The sequence below is a fragment of the Mercenaria mercenaria genome, chromosome 16 (assembly GCF_021730395.1).
Source record: "Mercenaria mercenaria strain notata chromosome 16, MADL_Memer_1, whole genome shotgun sequence".
Classification (NCBI taxonomy): domain Eukaryota; kingdom Metazoa; phylum Mollusca; class Bivalvia; order Venerida; family Veneridae; genus Mercenaria; species Mercenaria mercenaria.
In genome coordinates this window covers 16,672,904-16,689,219 of record NC_069376.1, presented here as the reverse complement: position 1 = coordinate 16,689,219, position 16,316 = coordinate 16,672,904, and the positions used below count along the sequence as shown (strand labels likewise).

Genomic DNA, 16,316 nt, shown 5'->3' with positions numbered 1-16,316 from the left:
AAGTTTCATTATCAAACTCAGCTGAGACTGAAAATGTTTTGTGAACATGAAGCCAGACTCTTCCTGTCTGAGGCTCCCACCTATGAATTTTACATAATAACTTCTAGTTTTAGCTCCTGGCATCTGTGACTCTTCCCCATGCTTGAACAATGGCACATGTGTAGATAATGAAGAATGGTACTTTTATATGCATATGTGAAGCGAGTTATACGGGTACAAATTGTTCAGGTATTTGCTTGGAATTTACATTAAACATGCTACTTTGTTATTTTTCATTATGTGACTAACATTTATACTAAAGAACATTCCATAAGCAAGCTGCATGGCTTCTAACATGAAATTGTGTGCCTTAATGCAGCTTAAACCCTGACTGGTGAGGGGCAAGTGATTCCAGGATCAGCAACCAATAAAACACTTGGTCACAAAAACCCAAATATTTTCAGTCAAATTCTAGAAGGTTAGTATTTCTTCAGTTGATCATATTATTAAAACTTTCAAGCTGCACTTTGTTAGGAATTGCAATCTTACCCCTCCTTTAACATGATTTATAAACTGTAAAAAACAGTTCTTTTACAAGAAATAGTACGGCCATTTAATTTTTAGAGGATAATGCTCTATAAAGTATAGACAAACTTTGTAATGTAAATGAACATGATTGTTGCTTTTGAACAGTTTAGTAAAGATTCTAGACTTGCGATGCTTGTTGGTGATACCTCTCTGAGAAGTCATAGAAATTAGGAATTATTGTTTAAAATAGAAATCTTTCAAGGGAGACACATATGCCCTACCTACGTGATGGGGACACTCCCCAGGCCCTGTGTTAACTATTTTTCGGTCTCAGCTGAGTTGGTGTTTGAACCTTTAATATCAATTTTACTAAAAGTTAAGGTTAAATTCCAACCGAGACTGGCCATCAGAACTGAATAGCCAGTTCAGAAAAGTTATTAGATTAAAAAAATTTTTAAAAACATTCCATTTAGATGTAAAAGACAAATGAAGTTTCATTATCAAACTCAGCTGAGACTGAAAATGTTTTGTGAACATGAAGCCAGACTCTTCCTGTCTGAGGCTCCCACCTATGAATGTTTTACATAATGACTTCTAGTTTTAGCTCCTGGCATCTGTGACTCTTCCCCATGCTTGAACAATGGCACATGTGTAGATAATGAGAATGGTACTTTTATATGCATATGTGAAGCGAGTTATACGGGTACAAATTGTTCAGGTATTTTGCTTGGAATTTATGTTAAACATGCTACTTTGTTATTTTTCATTATATGACTAACATTTACACTAAAGAACATTCCATAAGCAAGCTGGATGGCTTCTTAACATGAACACTTGCACGTCCTTAATGCAGCTTAAACCCGAACTGGTGAGGGGCAAGTGATTCCTGGGCCCAGTTGTTCGAAACTTTAACAGACTGTTAAACTAATCACCTGTTAAATTTTGATTCAAAATACTAGTCTTGGTGGGAAACACTAGTTTGATGTTTTACTTTTACTGTAAAGACATTTTAGTGTTTATAAGCCTTAAGTCATACATTTGTTTTTCTAAGTTTTCTAAGGTGTCAAAACATTAATCTAAAAGTTAATCGGCCGTTAGCTTAATCAACTATTAAAGTTTCGAACAACTGGCTCCAGGTTAGCAACCATAACAACATGGTCACAAAAACCCAAATATTTTCAGTCAAATTCTTAGAAGTTAGTATTTGTCAATTGATACTTAAAACTTCCAAAAGCTGCACTCTGTAGGACATTGCACTGTTTACCCCTTGATAAGCTGTAAAAACAGTTCTTTTACAAGAAATAGCATGGCCATTTAATTTTTAGAGGATAATGCTCTATAAAGTATAGACAAAGTTTGTAATGTAAATGAACATGATTGTTGCTTTTGAACAGTTTAGTAAAGATACTAGACTTGCTGATGCTTGTTGGTGATACCTCTCTGAGAAGTCATCAGAAATTAGGAATTATTGTTTAAAATAGAAATCCTTCAGGGGAGACACATATGCCCCTACCTACGTGATGGGGACACTCCCCAGGTCCAGTGTTAACTAAACATTTTTCGGTCTCAGCTGAGTTGGTGTTTGAACCTTTAATATCAATTTTACTAAAACTTAAGGTTAAATTCCAACCGAGACTGGCCAGTTCCGAAAAGTTATTAGATTAAAATTTGTTTTAGAAACCTTCCATTTAGATGTAAATGACAAATGAAGTTTCATTATCAAACACAGCTGAGGCTAAAAATGTTCTGTGAACATGAAGCTAGACTCTTCCTGTCTGAGGCTCCCACCTATGAATGTTTTACATTTATAATAACTTCTAGTTTTAGCTCCTGGCATCTGTGACTCTTCCCCATGTTTGAACAATGGCACATGTGTTGATAATGGGAATGGTACTTTTACATGCATATGTGAAGCGAGTTATACGGGTACAAATTGTTCAGGTATGTCGCTTGGAATTTACATTAAACATGCTACTTTGTTATTTTTCATTATGTGACTAACATTTACACTAAAGAACATTCCATAAGCAAGCTGGATGGCTTCTAAACATGAAAAATTGTGTGCCCTTAATGCAGCTTAAACCCTAACTGGTGAGGGGCAAGTGATTCCAGGTCAGCAACCATAAACACTTGGTCACGAAAACCCAAATATTTTCAGTAAAATTCTTAGAACTTTCAAAAGCTGCACTCTGTAGGACATTGCACTCTTTACCCCTCTTTCTAAATGATAAACTGTAAAAACAGTTCTTTTACAAGAAATAGCACGGCCATTTAATTTTTAGAGGATAATGCTCTATAAAGTATAGACAAAGTTTGTAATGTAAATGAACATGTTTGTTGCTTTTGAACAGTTTAGTAAAGATACTAGACTTGCTGATGCTTGTTGGTAATACCTCTCTGAGAAGTCATCAGAAATTAGGAATTATTGTTTAAAATAGAAATCTTTCAAGGGAGACACATATGCCCTTACCCACATGATGGGGACACTCCCCAGGCCCAGTGTTAACTATTTTTCGGTCTCAGCTGAGTTGGTGTTTGAACCTTTAATATCAATTTTACTAAAACTTAAGGTTAAATTCCAACTGAGACTGGCCAGTTCAGAAAAGTTATTAGATTAAAATTTGTTTTAGAAACATTGCATTTAGATGTAAAAGACAAATGAAGTTTCATTATCAAACTCAGCTGAGACTGAAAATGTTTTGTGAACATGAAGCCAGACTCTTCCTGTCTGAGGCTCCCACCTATGAATGTTTTACATAATAACTTCTAGTTTTAGCTCCTGGCATCTGTGACTCTTCCCCATGCTTGAACAATGGCACATGTGTAGATAATGAGAATGGTACTTTTACATGCATATGTGAAGCGAGTTATACGGGTACAAATTGTTCAGGTATGTTGCTTGGAATTTACTTAAACATGCTACTTTGTTATTTTTCATTATGTGACTAACATTTACACTAAAGAACATTCCATAAGCAAGCTGGATGGCTTCTAAACATGAAAAATTATGTGCCCTTAATGCAGCTTAAACCCTAACTGGTGAGGGGCAAGTGATTCCAGGTCAGCAACCATAAACACTTGGTCACGAAAACCCAAATATTTTCAGTCAAATTCTTAGAAGTCGGGATTTGTCAATTGATATTTACAACTTTCAAAAGCTGCACTCTGTGGGACATTGCACTCTTTACCCCTCTTCCTAAATGATAAACTGTAGAAACAGTTCTTTTACAAGAAATAGTACGGCCATTTAATTTTTAAGGATAATGCTCTATAAAGTATAGACAAACTTTGTAATGTAAATGAACATGATTGTTGCTTTTGAACAGTTTAGTAAAGATTCTAGACTTGCCGATGCTTGTTGGTGATACCTCTCTGAGAAGTCATCAGAAATTAGGAATTATTGTTTAAAATAGAATTCTTTCAGGGAGACACATATGCCCTCACCTACAGATGGGGACACTCCCCAAGCCCCGTGTTAACTAACATTTTTTGGTCTCAGCTGAGTTGGTGTTTGAACCTTTAATATCAATTTTGCTAAAAGTTAAGGTTAAATTCCACCAACTGGCCATCAGATGAATAGCCAGTTCAGAAAAGTTATTAGATTAAAATTTGTTTTAAAACATTCCATTTAGATGTAAAAGACAAATGAAGTTTCATTATCAAACTCAGCTGAGACTGAAAATGTTTTGTGAACATGAAGCCAGACTCTTCCTGTCTGAGGCTCCCACCTATGAATGTTTTACATAATAACTTCTAGTTTTAGCTCCTGGCATCTGTGACTCTTCCCCATGCTTGAACAATGGCACATGTGTAGATAATAAGAATGGTACTTTTACATGCATATGTGAAGCGAGTTATACGGGTACAAATTGTTCAGGTATGTTGCTTGGAATTTACATTAAACATGCTACTTTGTTATTTTTCATTATGTGACTAACATTTATACTAAAGAACATTCCATAAGCAAACTGCATGGCTTCTAAACATGAAAAATTGTGTGCCCTTAATGCAGCTTAAACCCTGACTGGTGAGGGGCAAGTGATTCCAGGTCAGCAACCATAAACACTTGGTCACAAAAACCCAAATATTTTCAGTCAAATTCTTAGAAGTTAGTATTTCTCAGTTGATATTTAAAACTTTCAAAAGCTGCACTCTGTGTGACATTGCACTCTTTACCCCTCTTCCTAAATGATAAACTGTAGAAACAGTTCTTTTACAAGAAATAGTACGGCCATTTAATTTTTAGAGGATAATGCTCTATAAAGTATAGACAAACTTTGTAATGTAAATGAACATGATTGTTGCTTTTGAACAGTTTAGTAAAGATTCTAGACTTGCCGATGCTTGTTGGTGATACCTCTCTGAGAAGTCATTAGAAATTAGGAATTATTGTTTAAAATAGAAATCTTTCAAGGGAGACACATATGCCCTTACCTACGTGATGGGGACACTCCCCAGGCCCCGTGTTAACTATTTTTCGGTCTCAGCTGAGTTGGTGTTTGAACCTTTAATATCAATTTTACTAAAACTTGAGGTTGAATTCCAACCGAGACTGGCCATCAGAACTGAATAGCCAGTTCAGAAAAGTTATTAGATTAAAAATTTTTTTAAAAACATTCCATTTAGATGTAAAAGACAAATGAAGTTTCATTATCAAACTCAGCTGAGACTGAAAATGTTTTGTGAACATGAAGCCAGACTCTTCCTGTCTGAGGCTCCCACCTATGAATGTTTTACATAATGACTTCTAGTTTTAGCTCCTGGCATCTGTGACTCTTCCCCATGCTTGAACAATGGCACATGTGTAGATAATGAGAATGGTACTTTTACATGCATATGTGAAGCGAGTTATACGGGTACAAATTGTTCAGGTATGTTGCTTGGAATTTATGTTAAACATGCTACTTTGTTATTTTTCATTATATGACTAACATTTACACTAAAGAACATTCCATAAGCAAGCTGGATGGCTTCTTAACATGAAAACTTGCACGTCCTTAATGCAGCTTAAACCCGAACTGGTGAGGGGCAAGTGATTCCTGGGCCCAGTTGTTCGAAACTTTAACAGACTGTTAAACTAATCACCTGTTAAATTTTGATTCAAAATACTAGTCTTGGTGGGAAACACTAGTTTGATGTTTTACTTTTACTGTAAAGACATTTTAGTGTTTATAAGCCTTAAGTCATACATTTGTTTTTCTAAGTTTTCTAAGGTGTCAAAACATTAATCTAAAAGTTAATCGGCCGTTAGCTTAATCAACTATTAAAGTTTCGAACAACTGGCTCCAGGTTAGCAACCATAACAACATGGTCACAAAAACCCAAATATTTTCAGTCAAATTCATAGAAGTTAGTATTTGTCAATTGATACTTAAAACTTTCAAAAGCTGCACTCTGTAGGACATTGCACTGTTTACCCCTTGATAAGCTGTAAAAACAGTTCTTTTACAAGAAATAGCATGGCCATTTAATTTTTAGAGGATAATGCTCTATAAAGTATAGACAAAGTTTGTAATGTAAATGAACATGATTGTTGCTTTTGAACAGTTTAGTAAAGATACTAGACTTGCTGATGCTTGTTGGTGATACCTCTCTGAGAAGTCATCAGAAATTAGGAATTATTGTTTAAAATAGAAATCCTTCAGGGGAGACACATATGCCCCTACCTACGTGATGGGGACACTCCCCAGGTCAAGTGTTAACTAAACATTTTTCGGTCTCAGCTGAGTTGGTGTTTGAACCTTTAATATCAATTTTACTAAAACTTAAGGTTAAATTCCAACCGAGACTGGCCAGTTCAGAAAAGTTATTAGATTAAAATTAGTTTTAGAAACATTCCATTTAGATGTAAATGACAAATGAAGTTTCATTATCAAACACAGCTGAGGCTAAAAATGTTCTGTGAACATGAAGCTAGACTCTTCCTGTCTGAGGCTCCCACCTATGAATGTTTTACATTTATAATAACTTCTAGTTTTAGCTCCTGGCATCTGTGACTCTTCCCCATGTTTGAACAATGGCACATGTGTTGATAATGGGAATGGTACTTTTACATGCATATGTGAAGCGAGTTATACGGGTACAAATTGTTCAGGTATGTGCATTTCCATGATAAAATGTCATTCGACTTTGCTATCTTTACAGAAACTGAACAGATTCGCTTGGAATTTACATTAAACATGCTACTTTGTTTTTTTCATTATATGACTAACATTTACACTAAAGAACATTCCTTAAGCCAGCTGGATTGCTTCTTAACATCAAAAGTTGCACGCCCTTAATGCAGCTTAAACCCTAATTGGTGAGGGGCAAGTGATTCCATGTCAGCAACCATAACAACATGGTCACGAAAACCCAAATATTTTCAGTCAAATTCTTAGAAGTTAGTATTTGAAATTTAATATTTAAAACTTCCAAAAGCTGCACTCTGTAGGACCTTGCACCCTTTAGCCCGCTTTCTAAATGATAAACTGTAAAAACAGTTCTTTTACAAGAAATAGCACGGCCATTTAATTTTTAGCTCACCTGTCACAAAGTGACAAGGTGAGCTTTTGTGATCGCGCGGTGTCCGTCGTCCGTCGTCCGTCCGTCCGTGCGTGCGTGCGTGCGTCCGTAAACTTTAGAGGTCACATTTTTCATTGGATCTTTATGAAAGTTGGTCAGAATGTTCATCTTGATGATATCTAGGTCAAGTTCGAAACTGGGTCACCTGCCTTCAAAAACTAGGTCAGTAGGTCTAAAAATAGAAAAACCTTGTGACCTCTCTAGAGGCCATATATTTCATAAGATCTTCATGAAAATTGGTCAGAATGTTCACCTTGATGATATCTAGGTCAAGTTCGAAACTGGGTCACTTGCCATCAAAAACTAGGTCAGTAGGTCTAAAAATAGAAAAACCTTGTGACCTCTCTAGAGGCCATATTTTTCATGGGATCTGTATGAAAGTTAGTCTGAATGTTCATCTTGATGATATCTAGGTCAAGTTCGAAAGTGGACCACGTGCCATCAAAAACTAGGTCAGTAGGTCTAAAAATAGAAAAACCTTCTGACCTCTCTAAAGGCCATATTTTTCATGGGATCTTTATGAAAATTGGTCTGAATGTTCATCTTGTTGATATCTAAGTCAAGTTCGAAATAGGGTCATGTGCGGACAAAAGCTAGGTCAGCAGGTCTAAAAATAGAAAAACCTTGTGACCTCTCTAGAGGCCATACTTGAGAATGGATTTCCATTAAAATTGGTCAGAATGTTCACCTTGATGATATCTAGGTCAGTTTTGAAACTTGGTCACATGCCTTAAAAAACTAGGTCAGTAGGTCAAATAATAAAAAAACCTTGTGACCTCTCTAGAGGCCATACTTTAAACTTGGTCACGTGCCTTCAAAAACTAGGTCAGTAGGTCTAAAAATAGAAAAACCTTGTGACCTCTCTAGAGGCCATATATTTCATAAGATCTTCATGAAAATTGGTCAGAATGTTCACCTTGATGATATCTAGGTCAAGTTAGAAACTGGGTCACTTGCCATCAAAAACTAGGTCAGTAGGTCTAAAAATAGAAAAACCTTGTGACCTCTCTAGAGGCCATATTTTTCATGAGATCTGTATGAAAGTTGGTCTGAATGTTCATCTTGATGATATCTAGGTCAAGTTTGAAACTGGGTCAACTGCGGTCAAAAACTAGGTCAGTAGGTCTAAAATTATTTAAATCTTTTGACCACTCTAGAGGCCATATTTTTCAATGGATCTTCATGAAAATTGATCTGAATGTTCACCTTGATGATATCTAGGTAAGTTTTGAAACTGGGTCACGTGCAGTCAAAAACTAGGCCAGTAGGTATGAAAATAGAAAAACCTTGTGACCTCTCTAGAGGCCATATTTTTCATGAGATCTTCATGAAAATTAGTGAGAATGTTCACCTTGATGATATCTAGGTAAAGTTTAAAACAGGGTCACCTACCTTCGAAAACTAGGTCAATAGGTCAAATAATAGAAAAACCTTGTGACCTTTGTAGAGGCCATATTTTTCAATGGATCTTCATGAAAATTGGTCAGAATTTTTATCTTGATAATATCTAGGTCAAGTTCTAAACTGGGTCACATGAGCTCAAAAACTAGGTCACTATGTCAAATAATGACGTCATACTCAAAACTGGGTCATGTGGGAAGAGGTGAGCGATTCAGGACCATCATGGTCCTCTTGTTAGAGGATAATGCTCTGTAAAGTATAGACAAAGTTTGTAATGTAAATGAACATGTTTGTTGCTTTTGAACAGTTTAGTAAAGAGACTAGACTTGCTGATGCTTGTTGGTGATACCTCTCTGAGAAGTCATCAGAAATTAGGAATTATTGTTTGAAATAGAAATCTTTCTTGGGAGACAAACATACTCACCTATGAGATGGGAACACTCCCCAGGCCCAGTGTTTACTGAACGTTTTTCGGTCTCAGCTGAGTGTGAAAATTTTATATCAATTTTACTTAACCGTCAAGGTTAAATTCCAACTGAGATTGAACATCAGTACTGAATAGTCACCTGAAAAAAGTTACTAACTTAAAATTAGGTTTGAAACATTCTATTAAGTTGTAAATGACAAATGAAGTTTCATTATCAAACTCAGCTGTGCCTGAAAATGTTTTTTTGAACACGAAGCCAGACTCTGCCTGTCCGAAGCTCCCAAGTTTGAAAATGCTCCTAAGGGTATGAATGTTTTACATAATAACTTCTAGTTTTAGCTTCTGGTATCTGCGACTCTTCCCCGTGTTTGAACAATGGCACATGTGTTGATAATGAGAATGGTACTTTTACATGCATATGTGATTCTTGTTATACCGGTAGAAATTGTTCAGGTACGTGCATTTACTTGATAAAATGTCACTCAAGTTTGATATCTTTTATTACTAATATTTACACTATAATATTTACACTAAATAACTTAATTTTTGAAATTACTGCTATGCCACCAGTGTTTGTACAAGAGAGAAATAAGCTAAGCATTCACAGGCTGTACTAGGACTGGTCAGACTGGTTTCAGTATAATGTGACAGGGTGAGGTATGTCACATGTCTACAGCGTAAAAGTCTAGTGAGGCAGCACTATAAAGTTGAGCATTATGCTCATTGTTACAAGCAGATAATGTTGTTTATTTGACTGAAAAAATGTTTAAAAATACATTAAACCAGAACAGAGATGTCCGAGCTTTTGATTGTCAAAGAAAACGTCAGCCCAAACCCCCTCCCCAACATCGCCTATTCCCCTATCCCCTCATTGGAATTATTTCAGACATTTGTATGTACCTTGTTGAACTTTTGGCCTTCCATAGTTCAGGTGGATGGTTTCCTCACATAAAAGAATTCTACACCCCTAGAACAATGCTAGTACTGGAAGGATTTTAGTGCAACCACTGGAGGGAAGATAGTAGCAGTTTTCAACCATCGAATAGAAGATAGTAGGACTTGGTTTTTGCAAACCACCAAAGAAAAAGCAGTAGGGGGACTTGATTTCGATAGCACCGATGGGACAATAAAAGGAAGGACTTGATATCTGCAACCAGCAAAAACTAGTAGGGCATGACTGGATATGCAAACCACCTAAAGGAAGATAGCAGCAAGAAATTGATCTATGCAACCACTAAAGGATACATGGATGAACATGATTTCTGCAACTCCTAAAGGATAGGTAGTAGGACACAATTTCTGCAACCACCAAAGAGAAGCTAGTAGAACTCAGATTTGCAAAATGCAAAAGGTGTGATAAAAATAGGACCATATTTTGACAATCATGTGAAGACAGGCCACGATTTGCAACCAGAGAAGGCATGTGGACTCTTAATTTGCAACCACTAAAGGAATAAAAGTTGAGCTTAAATTCTGCAAAACTTTGTAGGGAAGCCTTGATTTCTGCAAGGAGTAAGTAGTAACAGTTTTTGTCATCACTGAATGGAAGGAAGAGGTCTCAGTTTTGCAAACCACAGAAGAAAAGACAGTAGCCACTTGATTTTGCTACCACCTAAAGGGAGATAGTTGAATTTGATTTTTTTAAACCAGTGAAGGGAAGATAAGAGTGGATTTTGTAGACTAACAAAAGAAAGATGGTTAGATTAGATTATGGAACCAGCAAAGGAAAGATAGTAGAATACAATTTTGGCAACCTGTAAAATGAATATGATGAAACTAGATTTTGCAAGCATTAAAGAAAAGATAAAAGACCTCAATTATGCAGCCACCAAAGGAAAGAAAGTAGACAAAATTTCCTGAAAAATGAATCGTTAAAACGCTCTTTTTACAACAACTGACTTGAAGTTAATGGGACTAGGTTTGCAACTACTGAAGGGAATTTCATCGGAACCAATATTGCAACTACAGAAGGTTGTTTCATAGGATCCATTTTTGCAACTCTAAAATGGATTTTAATGGAATTTGATACATTTGTAGGTGGGAGAGTAGGAATGTACAGAGCTTAAACACTATTCCTACATTTTAAATTGTTACAAATATTTCTGTCTGACTCACTGGCGCCAGATCAGAAAGAAAATGCCTCAGTACATGTTATACCCTACCCCTAGGTATTCTAAAAGAACCATGGTCGTGAACGGGAAAATATACTTACCCATTTCAATCGCGTATTTCATACCTAAAACACGCAGTTCAGTAAATGTGTACTACTGATATTAAACAAGCGATAATTTATCTTCCATCGTGCACCAGTCACATTGTCTCAATATTCCATATTGCAGAGATGTTCCATATATTTTATGCTTTAGTCAACGTTACAGAAAAAACTTGCGTGAACTCCCCTAATGAACATCCGGTCTAGAGGTCACGGCAGTGTGCACATGTTAAGCGAAATGTAAACAAACAAAAACAGAATGCAATATATTCACAGTTTTACGATAAGACTCGAAATGATGAATGAAATTCATCTTGTATATGATTTTGAATTTGAAATCATACATTGGTATACATCTATTCTGTTTATTTAATTCATTTTGCACATTTATACTGCATATAAACATTTTAGCGTACACGTGTAGTAAAATGACGACTGACATACATTTTCACATCAGCCAATCAGAATGGTTTTGTAATCTAGAACGGAACTTCACCAGGGAAGTTCAAGCAAGTTTTTTTGTGTAACGTTGAAAAACAGTAAACTACACGTTGTTTTTCTAAGATAAGAAGTATTGAAGAAATGTGACCGGTACACAATGGAAGATAAATTACCACTTGTTTAATATCAATAGTACACATTTACTGAACTGCGTGTTTTAGGTATGAAATACGCGATTGAAATGGGTTAGTATATTTTCCCGTTCATGACCATGGTTCTTATAGAATACCTAGGGGTAGGTTATAACATGTACAGAGGCATTTTCTTTCTGATCTGGCGCCAGTGGTCTGAATTAGTATGACAGTGGTTTGCCTGTCAAGGTTTTTTTATTAACTAGCTGATCTGTTCTTTACATTTTGTACATGTAACTACAGTTGAACCACCTTAGCAGCCACCTGCATTAAGCAGAAACTTGTCTCAAGCAGCAACAGGGTTCTTTCCCAAAATTTGTATTCATTTTATCTTCCCTGTAGCAAACTCTATGTATAACAACAGGGACATCGCTTTCATTAAACCCCTGCCACGAGTGGTGAGGGGTTATAGGAATGGTCTCTGTCCGTCCATCTGTCCTTCCATCTTCCGTCCTTCCATAACATTTTGTGTCCACTCTATCTCCTAAACCCCTTTAAGGATTTTCATGAAATTTGGGTCAAATGATCACCTCATCAAGACAATGTGCAGAACCCATGAGTCAGCCATGTATGTTCAAGGTCAAGGTCATTCCATTTCGTGTCTGCTCTATCTCCTAAACCCCTTGAAGGATAATCATGAAACCTGGGTCAAATAATTACCTCATCAAGAAGATGTGCAGAACCCATGAGTCAGCCATGTCAGTTCAAGGTCAAGGTCACAGCTCAAGGTCAAAGGTTTGAGCCTTCGATTTTGTGTCCACTCTGTACCCCTAAACCCCTTCAGGGATAAACATGAAACTTGGGTCAAATATTCACCTCAACAAGACAATTTGCAGAACCTATTAGTCAGCCATGTTGGCTCAAGGTCAAGGTCACAACTCAAGGTCAAATATTTGAGCCTTTATTTCATGTCCGATCGGTATCTCCTAAACCCCTTGAAGGATAATCATGAAACTTTGATCAAATGATTTTCTCAAGACGATGTGCAGAACTCATGGGTCAGCCATGTCAGCTCAAGGTCAATGTCACAACTTAAGGTTAAAGGTTTGAGCCTTCCATTTTGTGTCCACTCTCTATCTCCTTGAAGGATTTTCATCAAACTTGGATCAAATGATCACCTCATCAAGACAATGTGCAAAACTCATGAGGCAGCCATGTTGCTTCAAGGTAAAGGTCACAACTCCGGGTAAAAAGTTTGAGCCTTACATTTTATGTCCCCTCTGTATCTCCTAATCCCCTTGAAGGATTCATATGAAATCTGGCTCAAGTGATCACCTATCCAAGACAATGTTTAGAACTCATGAGTCAGCCATGCTGGCTCAATGTCAAGGTCACAACTTTGGGACAAGGGTTTAAGCCTTCCATTTTGTGTCCACTCTGTATCTACTGAACCCCTTGAAGGATTTACATCAAACTTGGGTCAAATGATCACCTCATCAAGAGCTCATGACTCAGCCATGTAAACTCAAGGTCAAGATTACAACTCAAGGTCAAAGGTATGAGCTCTGTGTCTCCTAAACCCCTTAAAAGATTCTCATGAAAGTTGGGTCTTTCAGTCTGCCTTGTTATTTTTTATTCTTGTTGATTTTTTTAAGATTGTAAATCTTTATGATTAATTTTTATTTTGTTAAGATCTTTATGAAATGTGAAAATTTGGAAGCAAAATTTCATCAAGCATAATACATTACCTTGCATCAAATCATGCATGATATACTCTCAGCTTTGAACAAGCATTCAGTTGCTTTGAAAGATTTCATTTTCTTTCCTTATTAACAGAAGCAGTTGGACCTTGTCCACCTGCATGGGAGCTGTTCGAGGGTAGCTGCTACTTTTTTAGTTCAGAACCGAAGAACTGGACAGATGCTGCTGTAGGTTGACACTTTATTATATATATTGATATCATTTTAGCAATTCCTTAACAGTGTTAAATAATGGGATGAAGAAATATTAACCCAGCATTGTTGTTTCCCCCAAACATTTGAGGGTGGGGTGGTGGGAAGGCAGTTAAGTTGCCTTTGTCTATCCATCTATCTTAAATAGTATTTGAATCAGAGTCTTCATACGTCACATATTGTCATTCATCATTTGAAGTTGTACATCTGGTGTTTTAACTGGGAATTCAGAAAACCTGACCAGAGTTATGGCTGTTGGAAATTTTGCATAAAGGCCTTAAAGATTGTGTAGCATGTAACTCAAGAATTGTTTTAGCTGGGATTATGAAACCTAGGAATATTACTCAGTATGCGAAGTAATGCACAAGTATTTAAAACATTTGACCTAAAGTTTTGAAACATATTACTTTGTGAAGTTGTAGGCATGGGATTATGTTTGGGACATTAGAGTTTTTAGCTTGACTGTTCAAAGAATAGTCAGCTATTCTACACACCCTGGCGTCGGCGTCACCGTCGGTGTAACACCTTTGTAAAAGTTTTGCTTGCAAGTACATACAGCTATCATTTAAAGGCGTATAGCTTTGATACTTATTTTTCTTATTTTAGGTCAATTACCAATCTCACTGGGTCCAGTTCCACATTTCTGACATGTATTTTGAGCAAATTATGCCCCCTTTTGGACTATGAAAATCCTGATTAAAGTTTTATATGCTAGTTACTATCTCCAAAACTAGTGCAGATATTGAATTGAAACTTCACATATGTCTTCGGGGGTCCAAAACTTTACATATACTTATATAAGAAAAAAATTTAAAGATCTTCTTTTCCAATACCATAAGGCCTAGAACTTTGGTATGTGGTACATGATATCACCTAATGGTTCGCTATGAAAATTGTTCAAAATATGCCTCTGGGGTCAAAAGAGGCCCCGCCTGATGGGTCCAAAGTTTTACATAGACTTATACAGGGAAACGCTTTAAAAGTCTTCTTCTCCAAAACCGTAATGCCTAGAGCCTTGATATTTAGTATGTGGCATCATGTAATGGTCTTCTATGAAAATTGTTAAAATTATGCCCCTGGGGTCAAAGGGGGCCCCTCCTGAGGGTTCCAAAATTTTACTTTTTAGACTTGTATAGGGAAGAGCTTTAAAAATCTTCTTCTCCAAACTATAAGGCCTAGAGCCTTGATGTTTGGTATATGGCATAATATAATGGTCCTCTTTGAAAATTGTTCTAATTATGGCCCTGGGGTCAAAAGGGGCCCCGCCCGAGCGGTCCAAATTTTTACATAGACTTAAAAGCAAAACACTTGGAAATCTTCTCCAAAGTCAAAATTTATACAGCCTTGATATTTTTGACCTACTTTTCATTTTATGAGCAACAGCTTTCAAACTTTGACAGTATTTTAAGTTTTTGATATGGAAATAAATTTTAACTTTGATTACCTTTACCCTGACTTAATGAACATAATGAACCTTGGGGTCTCAAGTTTAACGTAGACTTACATTAAAAGCTTTAATAATCTTTTTGTCATAAACTGCAGGCCTTAATACCTAAAACCGCTGGATGAAATGCACAGCTACCAAATAAGAAAAAAAAATAGACTGATAAATTGTGTTGGAATTATTTTGAAACAATTTTCTTTATGTTACAAATACATTCAATCAGCTGATCATATAGCATTATTTTTCTATTATATTCATAAAGTCAGCTGAGAACTGTCATTCATATACATAACTACTAAAATTTTTGTGGTAAATTGATATTTATGTGAATAAGTCCAGAATCAGCTTCTTGTGAAACTTCTCTACATCTATATATTGTATTGGTTTTAAAATGTACAAATGCTGTTTCTTTTTAGCTCACCTGTCACAAAGTGACAAGGTGAGCTTTTGTGATCGCGCAGCGTCCGTCGTCCGTCCGTAAACTTTTGCTTGTGACCACTCTAGAGGTCACATTTTTCATGGGATCATTATGAAAGTTGGTCAGAATGTTCATCTATTCTTGATGATATCTAGGTCAAGTTCGAAACTGGGTCACGTGCGGTCCAAAACTAGGTCAGTAGGTCTAAAAATAGAAACACCTTGTGACCTCTCTAGAGGCTATATTTTTCAATGGATCTTCATGAAAGTTAGTCAGAATGTTCACCTTGATGATATCTAGGTCAAGTTTGAAACTGGGTCACGTGCGGTCAAAAACTAGGTCAGTAGGTCTAAAAATAGAAAAACCTTGTGACCTCTCTAGAGGCCATATTTTTCACGAGATCTTCATGAAAATTGGTGAGAATGTGCACCTTGATGATATCTAGGTCAAGTTCAAAACTGGGTCAAGTGCCTTCAAAAACTAGGTCATTAGGTCAAATAATAAAAAAAAACCTTGTGACCTCTCTAGGGGCCATATTTTTCAATGGATCTTCATGAAAATTGGTCAGATTTTTTATCTTGATGATATCTAGGTCAAGCTCAAAACCGGGTCACATCAGCTCAAAAACTAGGTCGTTATGTCAAATAATAGAAAAAACAACGTCATACTCAAAACTGGGTCATGTGGGGACAGGTGAGCAATTCAGTACCATGATGCTCCTCTTTGTTTTTTGTTTTTTTAGGTCAATTACCAACCTCACTGGGTCAAGTTCCATAACTCTGACATGTATTTTGAGCAAATTATGCCCCCCTTTTGGAC

At 36.4% G+C, this 16,316-nt stretch overlaps 2 protein-coding genes across 5 annotated transcripts in view; both read left to right on the top strand.

Annotated features, from left to right (window-relative positions):
* Window positions 1–205, top strand: part of LOC128546030 (delta-like protein C) — a 144,312-nt gene extending 144,107 nt beyond the window's left edge. For all 4 annotated transcript variants that reach the window (XM_053526206.1, XM_053526207.1, XM_053526208.1 and 1 more), the window contains one exon: window positions 108–205. In XM_053526206.1, coding sequence (XP_053382181.1) covers window positions 108–199 — 92 coding nt within the window. In that variant the 3' untranslated portion in view covers window positions 200–205. The remainder of the gene's footprint in view (window positions 1–107) is intronic.
* A 446-nt stretch (window positions 206–651) lies between these two features.
* LOC123540461 (fibropellin-3-like) overlaps window positions 652–16,316 on the top strand; it is a 33,593-nt gene continuing 17,928 nt past the window's right edge. Inside the window, exons 1-9 of the mRNA XM_053525781.1 lie at window positions 652–706; window positions 1,106–1,225; window positions 2,329–2,448; window positions 3,278–3,397; window positions 4,265–4,384; window positions 5,259–5,378; window positions 6,482–6,601; window positions 9,233–9,352; window positions 13,520–13,611. Of these exons, the coding sequence (XP_053381756.1) occupies window positions 652–706; window positions 1,106–1,225; window positions 2,329–2,448; window positions 3,278–3,397; window positions 4,265–4,384; window positions 5,259–5,378; window positions 6,482–6,601; window positions 9,233–9,352; window positions 13,520–13,611 (987 nt within the window). The remainder of the gene's footprint in view (window positions 707–1,105; window positions 1,226–2,328; window positions 2,449–3,277; window positions 3,398–4,264; window positions 4,385–5,258; window positions 5,379–6,481; window positions 6,602–9,232; window positions 9,353–13,519; window positions 13,612–16,316) is intronic.